General features: G+C 31.2%; 1 protein-coding gene across 1 annotated transcript in view; it reads right to left on the bottom strand.

Moving 5' to 3' along the window:
* Positions 1-18,786, bottom strand: part of LOC139499599 (kinesin-like protein KIF13A) — a 162,224-nt gene that overhangs the window by 45,262 nt on the left and 98,176 nt on the right. Inside the window, exon 13 of the mRNA XM_071288351.1 lies at positions 16,907-17,041. Coding sequence (XP_071144452.1) covers positions 16,907-17,041 — 135 coding nt within the window. The remainder of the gene's footprint in view (positions 1-16,906; positions 17,042-18,786) is intronic.

Below are 18,786 nucleotides of genomic sequence, written 5' to 3'. Positions count from 1 at the left end.
TTCTGACCAATCATTTGATCAGATTAAAGATCTCTGAACTGATTTCATGTTCACCAATGAACTATTTTTTAACTGAAATGCATCAAAACATTCTGATTTTTTAAATAAAGTTTCAATTCTTAAGATTTGAAGACAGGGAATTAGTTTAGTATGAACTTTCATGCAATGCTTACAAACATTATAAAAAATATATTTCTTTCAATTCACACATCAGTTGTAGTAAAAATTAATTAAAGTATAACCCTTTCCATTTAATATTTGATTCTGCTGCTTTTTCCCTCTTGTTACCTCAATTTATCTTATCTTTTATAGCTATTTATTCCTCAATTATATGAACCACAAAAAATAATTTTAAGGATTTTTCCCCTGGTTTTTTCCATGTTCTATCAAAATTGCTTTAAAATTAAAGTTCACCTGTTTAAATTTTTTACTGCTCGGCTCAAAAGTATCGTAGTCTTCAGTTGTCCACATCATGGTACATCCAAATGTTAAAAAAATTGTCACTTATGAAAAAACATAATTAAATCACCTTTTAATACTAACAAATTCCTGTTCAATAAATACCTTGGAAAATTGTAAATATACTCCAAGAAAACTACTGCTTTTGGGGATTTCGAAGCAATTTTCTGATGTGCGACGCAGATAAAACTTTGGTCTTTATTAAACCATTCGTCATGCCAGGACTAATTTTTTACTGGTCACTCTCAGCAACTACTAACTTGTCCAATACAAATCAAATTTCCTGAATTATCTGTGTCAAATGTATTGTTAGCAAAAAGATTTATTTCCAATAAACAATCGTAAATTAATTTAAACGTTTCTAAACAGATTAAATATATGATGGTTATTCCTGTACAAAATACGTTTATTGAATTCCCATAATTTGTTTAAACACAAAAAAAACCTCTTCGCTTTCTAATTCAGAAATTAAATACTAACGATTTTTTTTCACTGCCGTTTAGCAAACATAAACTGCTGTAAAAAAATGCCTCTGTCAATAGCTGATAATTTTTAGTTGGTAATAAAAATCCAATTCTTTCCAACGAAAACTTCCCACTTTCATTATTAGGATTTTTTTACTATTACACAAACTTTCTTATATTGACAATGCCAATTTTGATATGCTTTTTCAACATTGTAATTAGGTATACGACTTAATTCACTCTATCAAATAAAATTTTCAATTGGTAACTGGTAAGTATCTCTAACAGTCTCAACAGTTACAAATTAAGCTAAACTACCATTTTCACTTGTTTGTTAACTTAATTAAGTCTGTTAATAAAAGACTACATTTCTTATATCACAACATTGTCCAGTAAATCATTGAGCTTCAGTTACTATAACAATCGTTAAAAATCTTCATCCAATAAATAAAAATACAAAAAACATCTGCGTTTCTTTCTTTTTTCCTCGTTGAAATCTTCTGAGAATACAATTCCATTACACAAAATGATCAGGAGATTTGTTAAGGAGAGTATTCAAGGTTAACTTTTCTCATTAACACCGAACTTTCATTAAAGAATAAATTGTGAGGACAAACCTTTCTGATTGGGAGTTGACCAATCATATTGTCACTTTATTAGCTGTTTTTGTATGTGTCGGATTAGGACCGATGATTAAATACAACATTAATTACACCGGAATCAATAAATGGACACTTCTATGTCCAAACCAATCCAACCTCACAGGATAAGTAAGGAACGATTTCTCATGTAATAGTTACATTTATGATCTGTAAATATTAACATCAGAAATTTACTGCTAGAAGCCGTATATTGGATCTTATGATTATATGTGCTGATCTGACAAAATAATATAAGTCAAATTATGTTTAATATTATGCAAGTATTTTGAAAACCTATAAGTACAGGGACTCTGCCAAATTTTGTTATCGTCAGTATACTCAATTTTTTTTTATATCTTATATTTTGCATTTGCGTTGTAGCTTCAACGGAGATTAAAAGCAGGCAAAAATATGATCAATGTCACAAGATATGCAAATGTATTTCAAATAAATAATCCCCAACTCAAACCTTAAAGTCAGGATTTTGAAAATAACAAAGTTGCCCAAAACAACATATTTTCCAATCAGTGTTATACATTTAAAAGGATCAAAGATAAAGTCTACATTGAATTAACAAACGAGGCACATTTCAGCGTTATTTTATTTTCTACGTGTTGATTATATGTTATGTCAATTTGTGACGAGAAATCGGAAGACAGCAATAGTAGAACCTGTCAACAACGCCTGAGTAGTTTTGTAACAAATCCAGACAGAAAAAGAGTGAGACTACCATTTCTCAGTCAGTAAAGGCAGAATGATTTACTTCTATCAAATCTTTAGAAGTCATTTCATTAACTTTACAGATTCTTTAATCAATACAAATGTCTTACACTCAGTCTAATTTTACCATGCAAATATTGTTATATTTACTGTTAATTCAGAAAATGTTAGAGCTTCAAATTGTGATTTGATAACCAATGGCAAAGCATGAGAAGAAATCAGCCCAAGATCACCAATGGGTCTTCAACACAGCAAGAATATCCAGCACCCAGTAGTGGGCTTCGGCTGGCCTCTTAACAATTATCTATACTAGTCCAGTAAAATGGACACCACACTAAACTCTGAACATGTGTTTAAAAATTTTGAAAATCCACAAGACTTACAAGGCATAAGACATTCCTGAATTAGGAGAGTAACAATGATGCCTCAGGGTTGAATGTGTTTAGGGAGATTTCAACCCTCCTATACCTTTATAGCTACCTATTATAGAACTAACAACCCTCCTATACCTTTATAGCTACCTCTTATAGAACAAACAACCCTCCTATACCTTTATAGCTACCTCTTATAGAACAAACAACCCTCCTATACCTTTATAGCTACCTCTTATAGAACAAACAACCCTCCTATACCTTTATAGCTACCTCTTATAGAACAAACAACCCTCCTATACCTTTATAGCTACCTCTTATAGAACAAACAACCCTCCTATACCTTTATAGCTACCTATTATAGAACAAACAACCCTCCTATACCTTTATAGCTACCTATTATAGAACATACAACCCTCCTATACCTTTATAGCTACCTCTTATAGAACAAACAACCCTCCTATACCTTTATAGCTACCTCTTATAGAACAAACAGCCCTCCTATACCTTTATAGCTACCTCTTATAGAACAAACAGCCCTCCTATACCTTTATAGCTACCTCTTATAGAACAAACAGCCCTCCTATACCTTTATAGCTACCTCTTATAGAACAAACAGCCCTCCTATACCTGTATAGCTACCTCTTATAGAACAAACAACCCTCCTATACCTTTATAGCTACCTCTTATAGAACAAACAACCCTCCTATACCTTTATAGCTACCTCTTATAGAACAAACAACCCTCCTATACCTTTATAGCTACCTCTTATAGAACAAACAACCCTCCTATACCTTTATAGCTACCTCTTATAGAACAAACAGCCCTCCTATACCTTTATAGCTACCTCTTATAGAACAAACAACCCTCCTATACCTTTATAGCTACCTCTTATAGAACAAACAACCCTCCCATACCTTTATAGCTACCTCTTATAGAACAAACAACCCTCCCATACCTTTATAGCTACCTCTTATAGAACAAACAACCCTCCCATACCTTTATAGCTACCTCTTATAGAACAAACAAACCTATACCTTCATAGCTACCTCTTATAGAACAAACAAACCTATACCTTTATAGCTACCTCTTATAGAACAAACAACCCTCCTATACCTTTATAGCTACCTCTTATAGAACAAACAACCCTCCTATACCTTTATAGCTACCTCTTATAGAACAAACAGCCCTCCTATACCTTTATAGCTACCTCTTATAGAACAAACAACCCTCCTATACCTTTATAGCTACCTCTTATAGAACAAACAACCCTCCTATACCTGTATAGCTACCTCTTATAGAACAAACAACCCTCCTATACCTGTATAGCTACCTCTTATAGAACAAACAACCCTCCTATACCTTTATAGCTACCTCTTATAGAACAAACAGCCCTCCTATACCTTTATAGCTACCTCTTATAGAACAAACAGCCCTCCTATACCTTTATAGCTACCTCTTATAGAACAAACAACCCTCCTATACCTTTATAGCTACCTCTTATAGAACAAACAGCCCTCCTATACCTTTATAGCTACCTCTTATAGAACAAACAACCCTCCTATACCTTTATAGCTACCTCTTATAGAACAAACAACCCTCCTATACCTTTATAGCTACCTCTTATAGAACAAACAACCCTCCTATACCTTTATAGCTACCTCTTATAGAACAAACAACCCTCCTATACCTTTATAGCTACCTCTTATAGAACAAACAGCCCTCCTATACCTTTATAGCTACCTCTTATAGAACAAACAGCCCTCCTATACCTTTATAGCTACCTCTTATAGAACAAACAGCCCTCCTATACCTTTATAGCTACCTCTTATAGAACAAACAACCCTCCTATACCTTTATAGCTACCTCTTATAGAACAAACAACCCTCCTATACCTTTATAGCTACCTCTTATAGAACAAACAACCCTCCTATACCTTTATAGCTACCTATTATAGAACAAACAACCCTCCTATACCTTTATAGCTACCTCTTATAGAACAAACAACCCTCCTATACCTTTATAGCTACCTCTTATAGAACAAACAGCCCTCCTATACCTTTATAGCTACCTCTTATAGAACAACCTATACCTTTATAGCTACCTCTTATAGAACAAACAACCCTCCTATACCTTTATAGCTACCTCTTATAGAACAAACAGCCCTCCTATACCTTTATAGCTACCTCTTATAGAACAAACAGCCCTCCTATACCTTTATAGCTACCTCTTATAGAACAAACAGCCCTCCTATACCTTTATAGCTACCTCTTATAGAACAAACAGCCCTCCTATACCTTTATAGCTACCTCTTATAGAACAAACAACCCTCCTATACCTTTATAGCTACCTCTTATAGAACAAACAGCCCTCCTATACCTTTATAGCTACCTCTTATAGAACAAACAGCCCTCCTATACCTTTATAGCTACCTCTTATAGAACAAACAACCCTCCTATACCTTTATAGCTACCTCTTATAGAACAAACAACCCTCCTATACCTTTATAGCTACCTCTTATAGAACAAACAACCCTCCTATACCTTTATAGCTACCTCTTATAGAACAAACAACCCTCCTATACCTTTATAGCTACCTCTTATAGAACAAACAGCCCTCCTATACCTTTATAGCTACCTCTTATAGAACAAACAGCCCTCCTATACCTTTATAGCTACCTCTTATAGAACAAACAACCCTCCTATACCTTTATAGCTACCTCTTATAGAACAAACAGCCCTCCTATACCTTTATAGCTACCTCTTATAGAACAAACAACCCTCCTATACCTTTATAGCTACCTCTTATAGAACAAACAACCCTCCTATACCTTTATAGCTACCTCTTATAGAACAAACAACCCTCCTATACCTTTATAGCTACCTCTTATAGAACAAACAACCCTCCTATACCTTTATAGCTACCTCTTATAGAACAAACAACCCTCCTATACCTTTATAGCTACCTCTTATAGAACAAACAACCCTCCTATACCTTTATAGCTACCTCTTATAGAACAAACAACCCTCCTATACCTTTATAGCTACCTCTTATAGAACAAACAACCCTCCTATACCTTTATAGCTACCTCTTATAGAACAAACAACCCTCCTATACCTTTATAGCTACCTCTTATAGAACAAACAACCCTCCTATACCTTTATAGCTACCTCTTATAGAACAAACAACCCTCCTATACCTTTATAGCTACCTCTTATAGAACAAACAACCCTCCTATACCTTTATAGCTACCTCTTATAGAACAAACAACCCTCCTATACCTTTATAGCTACCTCTTATAGAACAAACAACCCTCCTATACCTTTATAGCTACCTCTTATAGAACAAACAACCCTCCTATACCTTTATAGCTACCTCTTATAGAACACACAACCCTCCTATACTTTTATAGCTACCTATTATAGAACACACAACCCTCCCATACCTTTATAGCTACCTCTTATAGAACACACAACCCTCCCATACCTTTATAGCTACCTATTATAGAACAAACAACCCTCCCATACCTTTATAGCTACCTATTATAGAACAAACAACCCTCCTATACCTTTATAGCTACCTATTATAGAACAAACAACCCTCCTATACCTGTATAGCTACCTATTATAGAACAAACAACCCTCCTATACCTGTATAGCTACCTATTATAGAACAAACAACCCTCCTATACCTGTATAGCTACCTATTATAGAACAAACAACCCTCCTATACCTTTATAGCTCTACCTATTATAGAACAAACAACCCTCCTATACCTGTATAGCTACCTATTATAGAACAAACAACCCTCCTATACCTTTATAGCTACCTATTATAGAACAAACAACCCTCCTATACCTTTATAGCTACCTATTATAGAACAAACAACCCTCCTATACCTGTATAGCTACCTATTATAGAACAAACAACCCTCCTATACCTGTATAGCTACCTATTATAGAACAAACAACCCTCCTATACCTGTATAGCTACCTATTATAGAACAAACAACCCTCCTATACCTTTATAGCTACCTATTATAGAACAAACAACCCTCCTATACCTGTATAGCTACCTATTATAGAACAAACAACCCTCCTATACCTTTATAGCTACCTATTATAGAACAAACAACCCTCCTATACCTGTATAGCTACCTATTATAGAACAAACAACCCTCCTATACCTTTATAGCTACCTATTATAGAACAAACAACCCTCCTATACCTGTATAGCTACCTATTATAGAACAAACAACCCTCCTATACCTTTATAGCTACCTATTATAGAACAAACAACCCTCCTATACCTGTATAGCTACCTATTATAGAACCAACAACCCTCCTATACCTTTATAGCTACCTATTATAGAACCAACAACCCTCCTATACCTTTATAGCTACCTATTATAGAACAAACAACCCTCCTATACCTTTATAGCTACCTATTATAGAACAAACAACCCTCCTATACCTTTATAGCTACCTATTATAGAACAAACAAACACACAGTAAGAAGTCTGTGACCGTAGCCTTTTAAATAGAATGAGACTGTGAAAATTCATTAACAACCTAAACAATAAGTTTGCATGGTACATCTAAACCAAGAGTTGTCAAGTAAACCTATGATATTTTTTTACAAGAACAAGACATCTCCATCATCATGGTGGCTGTCTTTCTATTAATTTAGATTAGTTTCTGAACACTTTGTTTTTATATAATTAGCAGACCAAAACAAAAAAGCAATCTTAAAAATATCCACATAATGTGACAAATCTGAAAAAACAACTTTTCTATTATTTTGACAGCAAATGGAAAACACTCGACACTTAGAGGAGGGTTTCAATATAAATTATATTTTTATAATATCTATTTATTTACTATTGCTATGCAGGTTGGTTTTACTGAAAATTTGCAGATAAACTAAAAGCCCCCTATTTTTTTTTCTATTTCAAGGAAATGGAAACTTCCTATGCACATGATGCAGACTATTTTTTTACGGAAATTTGGGATTAAGCCCCCACCCACCCCAAAGTTCTATTTCATGAAATGGAAATGTTACACACTGCTTTTCAATGTTTTCTGAAAAAATTTATTGTCTTAATCAGTTTTTCTTGAAAAAAAAATTTCTTTTTACAAACAATACTGTTTAAGGTCAAATAAAGTTCAACAAGCCAATTTCTGCCAATAGAAACCTTTTTATATCAAATGTAATGTAGTGAATCCTAAATACTTCACCACATTTTTCTCTCTTAATTATACTTAAGACACTGTTAAGACAAGAACAGGATTCAACCACCAATTTTGTTGTCAATTATCGTTATTCAGGATCTACAATTTAAGAATTCCCGGCAAAAAGTCTTCACAGGTTTTTCCCTCTATTATTCACCATTAAAAAAGTAATAGAAAATAATGTCACTTAATTAGTTTTCAGGATTCTAAAATCGATACACAGCCCCCTCAAGCATCCATCAATATGAATTAAAGTTTGAACTTCTGTCCCATTTTTGTCATAACATTTTGTCAAATACTATTTAACATTATAACAGCCTGAATGAATTTAATTACGTTATTACACATGAAGATTTTACTGTGTCAAAATAAGATGACTGATTGATTGGGTTTTCTTCACTTCACAGATAGAAAGTCCGGTTTTCAATTTATGAAATTTTGTTTACCAATTTTTTTTAGGCTTATCTTACAGTTTGTAACTTTGCCTTTTTGTTGAAGGCCATCCTGGTTGGTGAACAAAGATAGGCATGATATACAAATAGATGTCTTTTGTCCCTTAGTTTTACTGGTGCATAATTGTTTCTTTAGATTTTTTGGTGGATAGTGTTTCCTTGCTATTGTACCTTTTATTTTTTTGCAGCTAGTTCTTAAATTCGAATTGTTCTTTTAATCTTTTGTAGAAAACTAGGGCATTCACAGAACTTTGTTTTTTTGTAAATAGTTTGTCTCACTCAGGCAATCATTTTTTTTTTTATTTAGGTGGATAGTTGTCTCACTGGCAATCATTTCTTTTTTTTTTTATTTAGGTGGATAGTTGTCTCACTGGCAATCATTTGTTTTTTTGATTTTGGTGGATAGTTATAATTATAAATACATATGCTGATCATGCAATATTTTAGTTTGTGGTGCTGTTAAAAAATATTTAAAAATAACCAAACGTGACATCCCTGGATAAAACTATGTTCATCAATACAACATCAGAAATGAGACTCAAAAACATTCTGACAATCTTTATAAAGTCTAAGAAGAAAATTTTTTGTTAAACTTTCATCTTTTCTTCGAATCACTGAAGTTAATGAATCTGTGGCTTAAATCCTTGCAAATTTTTAGATAATGAAACACGGCGTCCAATAATTGTAAATTTCAACGTTTTTAACTATGGACGATAATTAACTTCTACACTGAGTAACTAAACTCTCATTTCCTCATTTTTACTCCAGAAAAGTTCATTTTGATTTTATAGCCTACAGAAAATTTAGTTCATAAGAAAAGCAATAAGCTATGAATAGCATCACAAGGGTGAGAAATATTTATTTAAGACATTCCATTTTGTTACAAATTGAATTGACAATTTGAGATCTTTCTCTACAAGCTTAATAATATGAAAATTTCCAACAAGAAAATTTAAAGGATACTCATTTGAACTACATAAGAATGAATACCGTATAATTGAATAAAAACTTTGGTAAATGGTTCATTGCAATATAGTCTAGATTTTAAAACAAAAGTTTTGGAATAAAGTAAGGCAAACAACATCCTTAGAGATTTCAAGTACTTAGATAAAAATAGATGCCAAAGTAATGAATCTAAATTTTCCGATATAAGATGACATTCTTAATGGAGTTCTTCTGTGAAAAAGGGATATATATTTCAATAAGACTTCAGTGCCGTCTTGAATCCCATACAAAGTATCAGACAGTGAATTTTAAAATGTCTCCTCTGAATATACTGAAATCTTCTTTATAAATCTGGTATTCTAAAAAACATGACTGTCTAACCCTATGTTTTCTAAATACACTACAGGACTTAAATCTTTCTTTTATTCTTAAAAAATTCTTTTATCCTTAAAATATCAGACAGCAGAAAGATAATATCTCTGGAAAACATTATAGAACATATGTGCCTGAGATCTCTCTTTTAATCCTTATAAAACCTTTTCCCCTTTAAATTATCAGGAACTTTTCTTATTTTTTCTTATGTAACAACTAAATGGTTTTAATAAGATTAACAAAAAAATCTTTTTCCTTTTTTTTTTACAAAATCTGTCACCCTTAAAATTATCAGGCATGATTCTTCAACAAGTATATGTATTGATTTAAATAGACAAAAACTTTCAAATGATACAATCGGATATCTACAAAATCAATGTTAGTCCTGTTATACTTAGCAATCTACACTCCTTAAAAAGGTCATTTTATTTTCTGTATTCTTACATGGTATTTTTATAGCAAGAACATATCTCAAAGTTTTCTTCATTAAAGAATTGAAATTCAAATTCAATTAAGAGCAAGTAACTGCTTTGCAAATATCATGTTTCTATCATGGTAGGAAAGTAAAACTTTGATTTAATTTCACTCACTGATTATTTTCTTACGAAATAAGATTATAAAACAAAATCTAAGTGAAACTTATATGCAACTAACTTAATTTATTGGTTAACATTTCGTAAACAGCATCTGATACATTGTTAGATGGTCGTAAACTGATATTTTGAATTGTTCCCAAAACATGATTTAGATACATGCATTAGAATATAAAGCAATAAGGAAATTGAAGAGAAATATTTATTGATGAAAAACATATGCTTTTTAACTTGCAGCAGATTTATGTTTAAAATGTTGTCACACAATAAATTCCCTAATGAATATGTTGGAGATTATGGTTCATAATTACTTCTTGCAATTGTTACACTCAGTCCATGCTGAATGTTATCAAACTTGACTTGTGTGGTAATATGGTAATAATCATTGTGTATAAGTTTCATGACATTTGGTTGAGGCAAGGAGGTAATATGAGAAGGAGAGAGGACAACAGACGATAATTAGACATAAAATGTTACCGACTTTTCTGTAAGTGGGTGTTAATTAGTTGAGATCGACTCTGTCACAGAGGGAGATTTTGTCCTAATTATATAACGGAGTAAGGACGGAAACACCTGAGGTGTTAAAACTGACGGAATATACGATTATTGACATGTTAAAAAGATTTTTTGTGATATTTTTTATTGAGTAATTAAAAATTAAAATTTATTTTAAAAGTAAACTTATTACCAATAGGAATGAAACGAATATCTGTCTCATTGCTGTTAATGTTAATATCAACAGAAAGCACTTTTACGTTGTTCCCGATAAATTTCTCTATGTTTCAATTGCAAATATTCCTTACGGTCGTTACCGGTCACTGTAACTAAAGTACTTTGCATATTCGTATATTTTCTATGCTTATTACCTGCCAATTTTCTCATCAACAGAAATTGAAAGGTGAAGCGAAAATTTTTGTTTAAAGCAATGCAGTGTTGAATAAAAATCGCACACCAACTTTCCTTTAAACCCTCATAACTTTGTCATTTCTTTATCTTTTTTCACGGTTGACAGACGATTGATTTTAAAAATTGCGCGTCCGATCTTTTCCCATATCATAAAAACCTATACACTGCATTGTTACCAAAAATACACCTGAACCTTAATCATGTTAATGATCCAGTCACTGATAACAATCACGTGACATAAGCGATTTATCTAATAGCCCGAATCGCCGTAACATCCTGGTACATCAGAGGGCCATGTCAAGTGGGTGATAAACATGTCGGTTTCTTTATATTTTTATCATTTTTCTCTGATCGAACTGTTATCCTGGGGATGCTAATTTTGTATCAAGCAGAGTGTTCACTCTCCTTCTCATATAACCTCCTTGGTTGAGGCAAACTAAAATTGGAGAACAGCAACCAACTTTAGGATATATGGAGAGACAAGGGTAACACTTCGCTTAACAGCTAGGGCATAAAAAGATTCTGAAGCAATCCAGTGCATAAATTTGTTTTTATTTATGTTCACTTAGAACTTGGACATTTGTAGAAAATAAATCTTATCCTTATAAGATATACTGTTTTTTTCTTCCAAACAAGTTTTGCTAACTCTGAAGACATTTTTTACTAATCCTATTTCAACAATATCAATTCATCAATGTCACAGGGGAGCTTTGTTTCAGATTTGTCACTTCAGTACATATAAGAATTCTAGTGACTCTATTCTATTCTTTAGGGAATTAAGTTTGATTAGGGAAAGTGATAAATTTCCAAGAATAAATTGGACATGATTCCTTTTTTTATTAGAAAGAAAACAAAAATTATTTGCAAGATTTTTATCACAACTATTTCTCATTCTTCTACAGCTAATAACTGCTGAGAAAATGTCAATCTTATAAAACAAAATGACATTTATTTTTGATTATGGAATAAATCATGCCATTTTAATTGGCAAGTCATGGTATGAGAATGGCTTGGGAAAATATTAGAAAACCATTCACTAAAACAGATTGGCTTGTGTACAGATGAACAGAAAATTATCTGATATCCATTTCAATAAGGTTGAAGTCATGAGCATTGATAACTTTCAAAATTGTCTAACAAAACTTTTGTTTCAGTTATGCCTCAAATATTTGCCACTAGATCTTATAAGTTAAGATAACATTAATCGATCAATTAAAATTCAAATATGTCCTCTGAAATACTTGTGTAAAGCATATTTGATAATATAAACTTAATAAGAAGAGAATATACCTTTCAATTATATTTAACAAAAGTGCCTTTGAATGCAAAGAACAGAAATAGTCAGCATACATAGGAACAAGCTTCATGTACCATACACAGAATTAAATTTGTTTTTTTATTATTTTTTTTTAAAACTTTTTGACAATGTTCTTATTGACTATTTCTATGACATGTCTCAGTTACTTTCACTTTATAGATTGCAAAGTGGAAAGGGATTAATATAAGTTGCAAAACTTGTTTCCCAATCCACTATAAATAAATATGTTTAAACTAACTTTATAGATTGGGTAACTCTTAGAAAATATATTGTAGCTGCTTATAGCTGAAAGCAATTGAACTTTCTTTAGCCCTTCACGTCAATTAAGAGACAAATTTGTTAGTTGTCAATCAATAATAACTTGTGGCTGTGGAGTGATCAGAAAAAACGTGTAAATTGGATTTCTATAAAAATGTCTTTTTCTACAAAGTAGCAACATTAAGTGTTGACGAGAATCTTTGTTTACAATCACTGAATCATAATGCTTTTTATTCAAATGATGTATTCAATATCACAACCTATTGTCAACATAACAAGAGTTGATTATTTACTTTCAATAAATTAAACTGAATTTTTTTTAGCAATCCTGTTTGGTTAAATTCGGTCACTGCAATACACGTAAATGGTAAAACATTGTTGATGAAAAAGGTCCCCACAGTAAATACAGATAATTTTGATCTTTGTTTTGTTTGTTATCTATTTACCATTGAAACATCATTCTTTTTCATTTGTCTTTCAGTATCCAACCCTTCAAATATGTCAAGTAGTATATCAGAATTATAAGAAGACATCATTATGAAACATATTATATATATGGTTGGTTTTGAGGCTTCATAATTGGTAGGTTGGCACCACTTTTTTGGAATTTTGGATCCTCAATGCTCTTCAACTTTGTTCTTGTTTGGCTTTATAAATATTTTGATATGAGCTTCACTGATGAGTCTGATGTAGACGAAAACACGTGTCTGGCGTACTAAATCATAATCCTGGTACCTTTGATAACTATTGGCCTATTAGATGGGAGCTAGTTGTTTATTATAAAATATGGTAAAATATTATGGATACAAAATCTCTGTATTAACATAACAGAGTTAAATAGGATGTAAGTCCTGTATACTTAATACTATAGTAATTCCATGTCCACTGAAGTTAATTTTTTGCAAAAAGTAGTTTACTTTTATGTTATTTTTATTAAAACATCTAATGTGAGCTATTATATTAAATTTCCATGAAAAAAACCTGTAAAACTTGTATTTACATGTTAAAAATGTATACACTTCCTAATTTCACATGAAATTCACCCTGAAAACTATACCTTAAATATGAAAAAAATGTGAGCATAACTTTCTAGTGATGTTTGCAATAAAACTCAAAAAATTTAGTCTTTATAATTTTTCCAATGAAACTTCCCCTTGAAATTTATGTAATTAAAAATATCAAATAATATCTTTCTAAAGCAAAATGCAATAAGATGCAGAAAATCTACCCTTTAACCACCGACAATATTCATGTAAAAATTACAAACAGTAAAAATTCCCTTTGGGACCTTGTAAAACGAAAGAAAAAGCTGAAAAGTAATGTGTTGTTTTGATGTACTTAGTTACACCTCCAAGCTAGAGATCAGACATAGTTATGATTAATGTTCATCAAAAATCAAATAATATCTAACACTAACGGGTCAAACTATAATTCATCATAAGAAATCCAATATATACAACTTCTCTGATTCTTTAATCTTAGTCTATGTACACTTTATGTACACTTTCTCTTAATGGATGAGATTCTTTTTTTAAAAAACAGTGCATGCTTGGTCTTATTTTTTTGTTGGTCTATATTCATCTATGATGTTGATTTTTTTACTTTTTTCTGAAACTTGCTATAGTTGTGCATGGTGAATCTAGACTTCAATCAACTTATTCTCAAATAAATTTCTTGTTATCGTATGTAATACACATTTCTTGTCCATTCAATTCTATTCAAATATATCAATTTTATGACAGACAAAAGGTTCTCTAGCTTTGCATAATTTCAGCATCAAAAAATAATCATTTGTTTTGCCTACAATATCCAAATACTACAAAACAAAATGGCAAATTCCATGATTAGATATTATAAACTCAGCTTCCAATAAACACAAACAACTGCATGTCGTAGAGAAGAATCAGCACAAGTTGGCTTAAATTCTGTCAATTAGTTTACAAGGCATTAATGATGAAACTATATTTCAATTATCTCTAAAATATTGGTTAATGTGACCTTCTTTTAAGGGGTGAATTATATACTCCCCTTGATGCTGGAATAAATTATCTTTAAAATAAAGGTCATTGTGACCTACTTTCCAAGAGAGGTTTTTATATTCCCCTTGATGCCCACTTTGATGCTGTACATAAGGTATTGAATTATATATCTTCTATATAAAATCTTTATTGATACAGACCACAGACACATTTATAAGTTAATCAATAAAAATGTTTCTAACAAGTAGATGGACATCAAATAATTATAAAAATGGACAACAAGATGTATTAGTTTTCATCACCTATCCTCTCAATAAAATTTGTTTAGTCTGCTTTACTTCTATCAGAATTTAAATTAATAACCAATTGTTATATATATATGGTTAAAGATTTTCATAAGTAAATAATGTTAAAATTCTTAATAATTTTGATGATAGTATTTTTAACATGTAACAACTGATTGGACAAAAAATACAGTATCAACTGAACATACTTTCCCAAACTTTTTTCGTGCTAAGAGTAAAATTGCTTTCAAATGAAATTGTTTTAGTAAAGCGTCTTTTTCACAAAATAAAAATCTTTTCCTGTTCTCTAGAGTGAAATAATTCTTGGGGAATGTCATTTTTTAAAGATTGCCTAAAATTTACCCAAAATGTTTCAAAATAAGTATGTTTAAATTTTTAACAAAAAAATATTAAGGTTGACTTCAAATTTTTTTTAATTAGACTTTGTTGATTATACTTATTTTTAGTTTTCGCCATTCAATCATTTAACAGCAAAAGAAATTGGGTTGTAACAATGAAACTGCACTTTCTTGCAAAAAATAATGATAAAATATCCCATTTATTCATGAAGCAAATCTGAAAACATTTTATTAAGAAAATAATAAATAAACAAGAATGTGTCCTCAGTACACGAATGCCCCACTCGCACTATCATTTTCCATGTTCAGTGGACCGTGAAATTGGGGTAAAAACTCTAATTTGGCATTAAAATTAGAAAGATCATATCATAGGGGACATGTGTACGAAGTTTCAAGTCGATTGGACTTAAACTTCATCAAAAACTACCTTGACCAAAAACTTTAACCTGAAGCGGGACAGACGGACGGACGCACAGACCAGAAAACATAATGCCCCTCTACTATCGTAGGTGGGGCATAAAAACTATGATTTAAAATAAATTATGTATTGATTTTTACTGCACAAAACTAATCTTAGATGGCAAAAGTTACACAATTCATACTATCACCAAACTAATATAATTTGATTGTAAATAAAAAATCTCTTCACTACGGGATCCCATAAATATTTATAAGAAATTACTGTATTTCATCATAATCACGCTTATTTTGTGACATAATTCATATACTATATTAGATTTTATTCTCCTGGGATATAATATATTCAATATTTCTTAACAGTCAAAGGGGAGATAATCAATAATCTCTATCATTGGGGAGATAATCTGCATTATTTTAGTTGTCAACTCTTGTGATGCAGTCAAGTTCTAAATGTTTGACAACCAAAGTACTATGGGAGTATTCTTCAATTATTATCTTTTGTAAAAGAAATTAACCTCCCATAGCAAATCTGTAAATCAATGCATTATTTTGAATCTTTTCCATCATGGGAAAACTGCAAGAGAATGCACTTTCCTGCATTATGGAATTACCAGTGTTTATATTAGAAAACTTAAAAGTGTCAGAATTCTGTGTAAAACTAATGCATCACAAATAGGATTCCTAACAGCATGAGTATTTGATAATTGTATAAAACAAATAAGGTGATAATTTAATATAAAAAAAATACCTTGAGGATGATTCAGAGAAGAGAAGAAGGAGTCTTAGTAGTTTAATATATTCATATTTGTAAATAAATATTCAAACTATAACCTCTAGATTAAATCATGTTCTGTACAAATTGAGTCAGTACAAAAAAAAAAGATTTCCAAATATATTGTATTAATATTTAAATAGATATATTGTATCAGAATTCGTTTGTTCTTCATCTATGCTTTTGTGCTTCTGGAAGATCACATTTTTTTTTCAAATTCAACGTATGCTCCTACAACATAACTGCATTTGCAACACATATTTTGGTTAGTCCAAACTTAGAAAAAATTATCAATTGCAACAAATATTTGGTTGGTCCAGTGATGATAAATAAAATTTCTACTCTGACAACATTACTGCTTACCTTAAGATAATACACCAGTAGTTCATTCAGCGAGGGGTCAGCATTCAGATTGACCAGGAAATATTTTCCAGTTTCCACCTTTATACCAGATTTCTCTACTGACACACCCATCTGTTCTAATGCGTCATGTCTCTCCTGAGTAAAATATATATAGCATCTTGATTAAAGACTACAGGAAAAAATATAGCAGACTTGATTAAAGTCTACAGCAAAAAATATAGCAGACTTGATTAAAGGCTACAGTGAAATATTAAGCATCTTATTCAAAGGCTACTGTAAAAAACATTGCATTATAGGCTACAAAATAACTTATGATGACATTTCAACTAGAAACTGTAAACACGAAGCCCAATAAAAATTTCAAGACATTCAGATTTTTGAGAAAAAAATGTGGATAAAACATTTTAGTTTCTTCGGAACAGGGTATAATATGATAATTACAATAAATAATAAAAAATTTAGAAATATTGTGAAGGATTTTGGTTCTTTTTTAATATAGTTTTAAGTTTAAGTCCACAGATTCCTAAATTAACAACAATTCACATGCATTACCCATGAACTTGAGTAACTTTACCATGCATGACCCTTGAACTGGAGTTACATTGCCATGCAATAAAGTAGGAAATCAGCCTTGTCTCACTTATATTGTCATAATAGGTACTGTAAATTATAAAGTCATTTTGAATTTCTTAATAGTGCTAAAATTCATTCTGTCATAATTAACACAATGAAAGAAATCCATGAGTTCAATTATTTTTGTAAGGCCAAAGCCAAGGCCTCACTAGTGGCATTTATGGCTTGAGAGACTGTGAAGTATCTAGAAGCAATTGAATTTTGTTACATAAAAGAAGCAACAGCTTGCATTTGATGCTTCAGATATTTCAGAGTACATTTTGTGTATCAAGAAAAGCATCTGATTTGCTCAGCCATAGAAGACAATGGTTCAGCACTATTATGAGGCATCAGAACCAGGGAAGTGTAGAGAAAGAAACAAGCATTGGATATACGTTTCCATGATAGTTTAAATGACCAGAACAAAGCTGAAGTCAAACTTTCTCTCTTACCGTCCAAAATAAATCTCGACTGAAATATATCTTTTACATCTCTGAGTTTTCAATCCTGAGGGAATATTAACATACAGTTTATTTGTCCAACAGAAAACTAGAATATTGGACTTCTGAAAGCTGTCTAATGGCATGGTATTAAAAAATTTTAAACAAAACTTGCACAGGTTATTTGGGAATTTTATTGATTTCATGTTTGTTTTTCATTATTTACATTTTTGGTGCAACTTACTACCTATATACAGATATTTATATAAGTTAGCAGATTTTCCCCAGGGGCTGCTATATACAAAGTGCTCTATAATATTTTGCCAATGACAGGATATTTTAGAATTTTATTGAAAAAGGAAGCCAGCGAAAATACGAACAACACAAACCAATATATTAGAAATTAAGGTTTGGAATTTTCATAATAGATCTAAAGTTTTTTACAAGTTATACATTTTTATCACTGTATATTAATAATTAATACTGGTTCTCTGTAACTATTTTAACTCTGATATAGGGAGTGTGGCACACATGGTCATGGATTTTCTTCAAACTTCACACACTTACTAGACTTAATGAAAAAAACAAAAAATAGCAAAATTTTGGTTGCTATGCATTACGGTTGCCATAGAAACCAATGACAAATTTTACACCTATTGAAAATCCATATTTTGACCTGAAAAAGGCTATTTTCAATGTAATATTTCATATAAAAAAAAATAAGAAAGAGATAAATCTTCATGATTTTATTAAATATATGCATATTGATATTTTATTTAAACAACTTATATGTTGATAACAATTTAAAATCATAGACACATATATCCC

This window comes from Mytilus edulis, chromosome 12 (genome assembly GCF_963676685.1).
Source record: "Mytilus edulis chromosome 12, xbMytEdul2.2, whole genome shotgun sequence".
Classification (NCBI taxonomy): domain Eukaryota; kingdom Metazoa; phylum Mollusca; class Bivalvia; order Mytilida; family Mytilidae; genus Mytilus; species Mytilus edulis.
The sequence above is the reverse complement of the archived record's forward strand: the minus strand, read 5'-3'. Positions and strand labels throughout refer to the sequence as shown.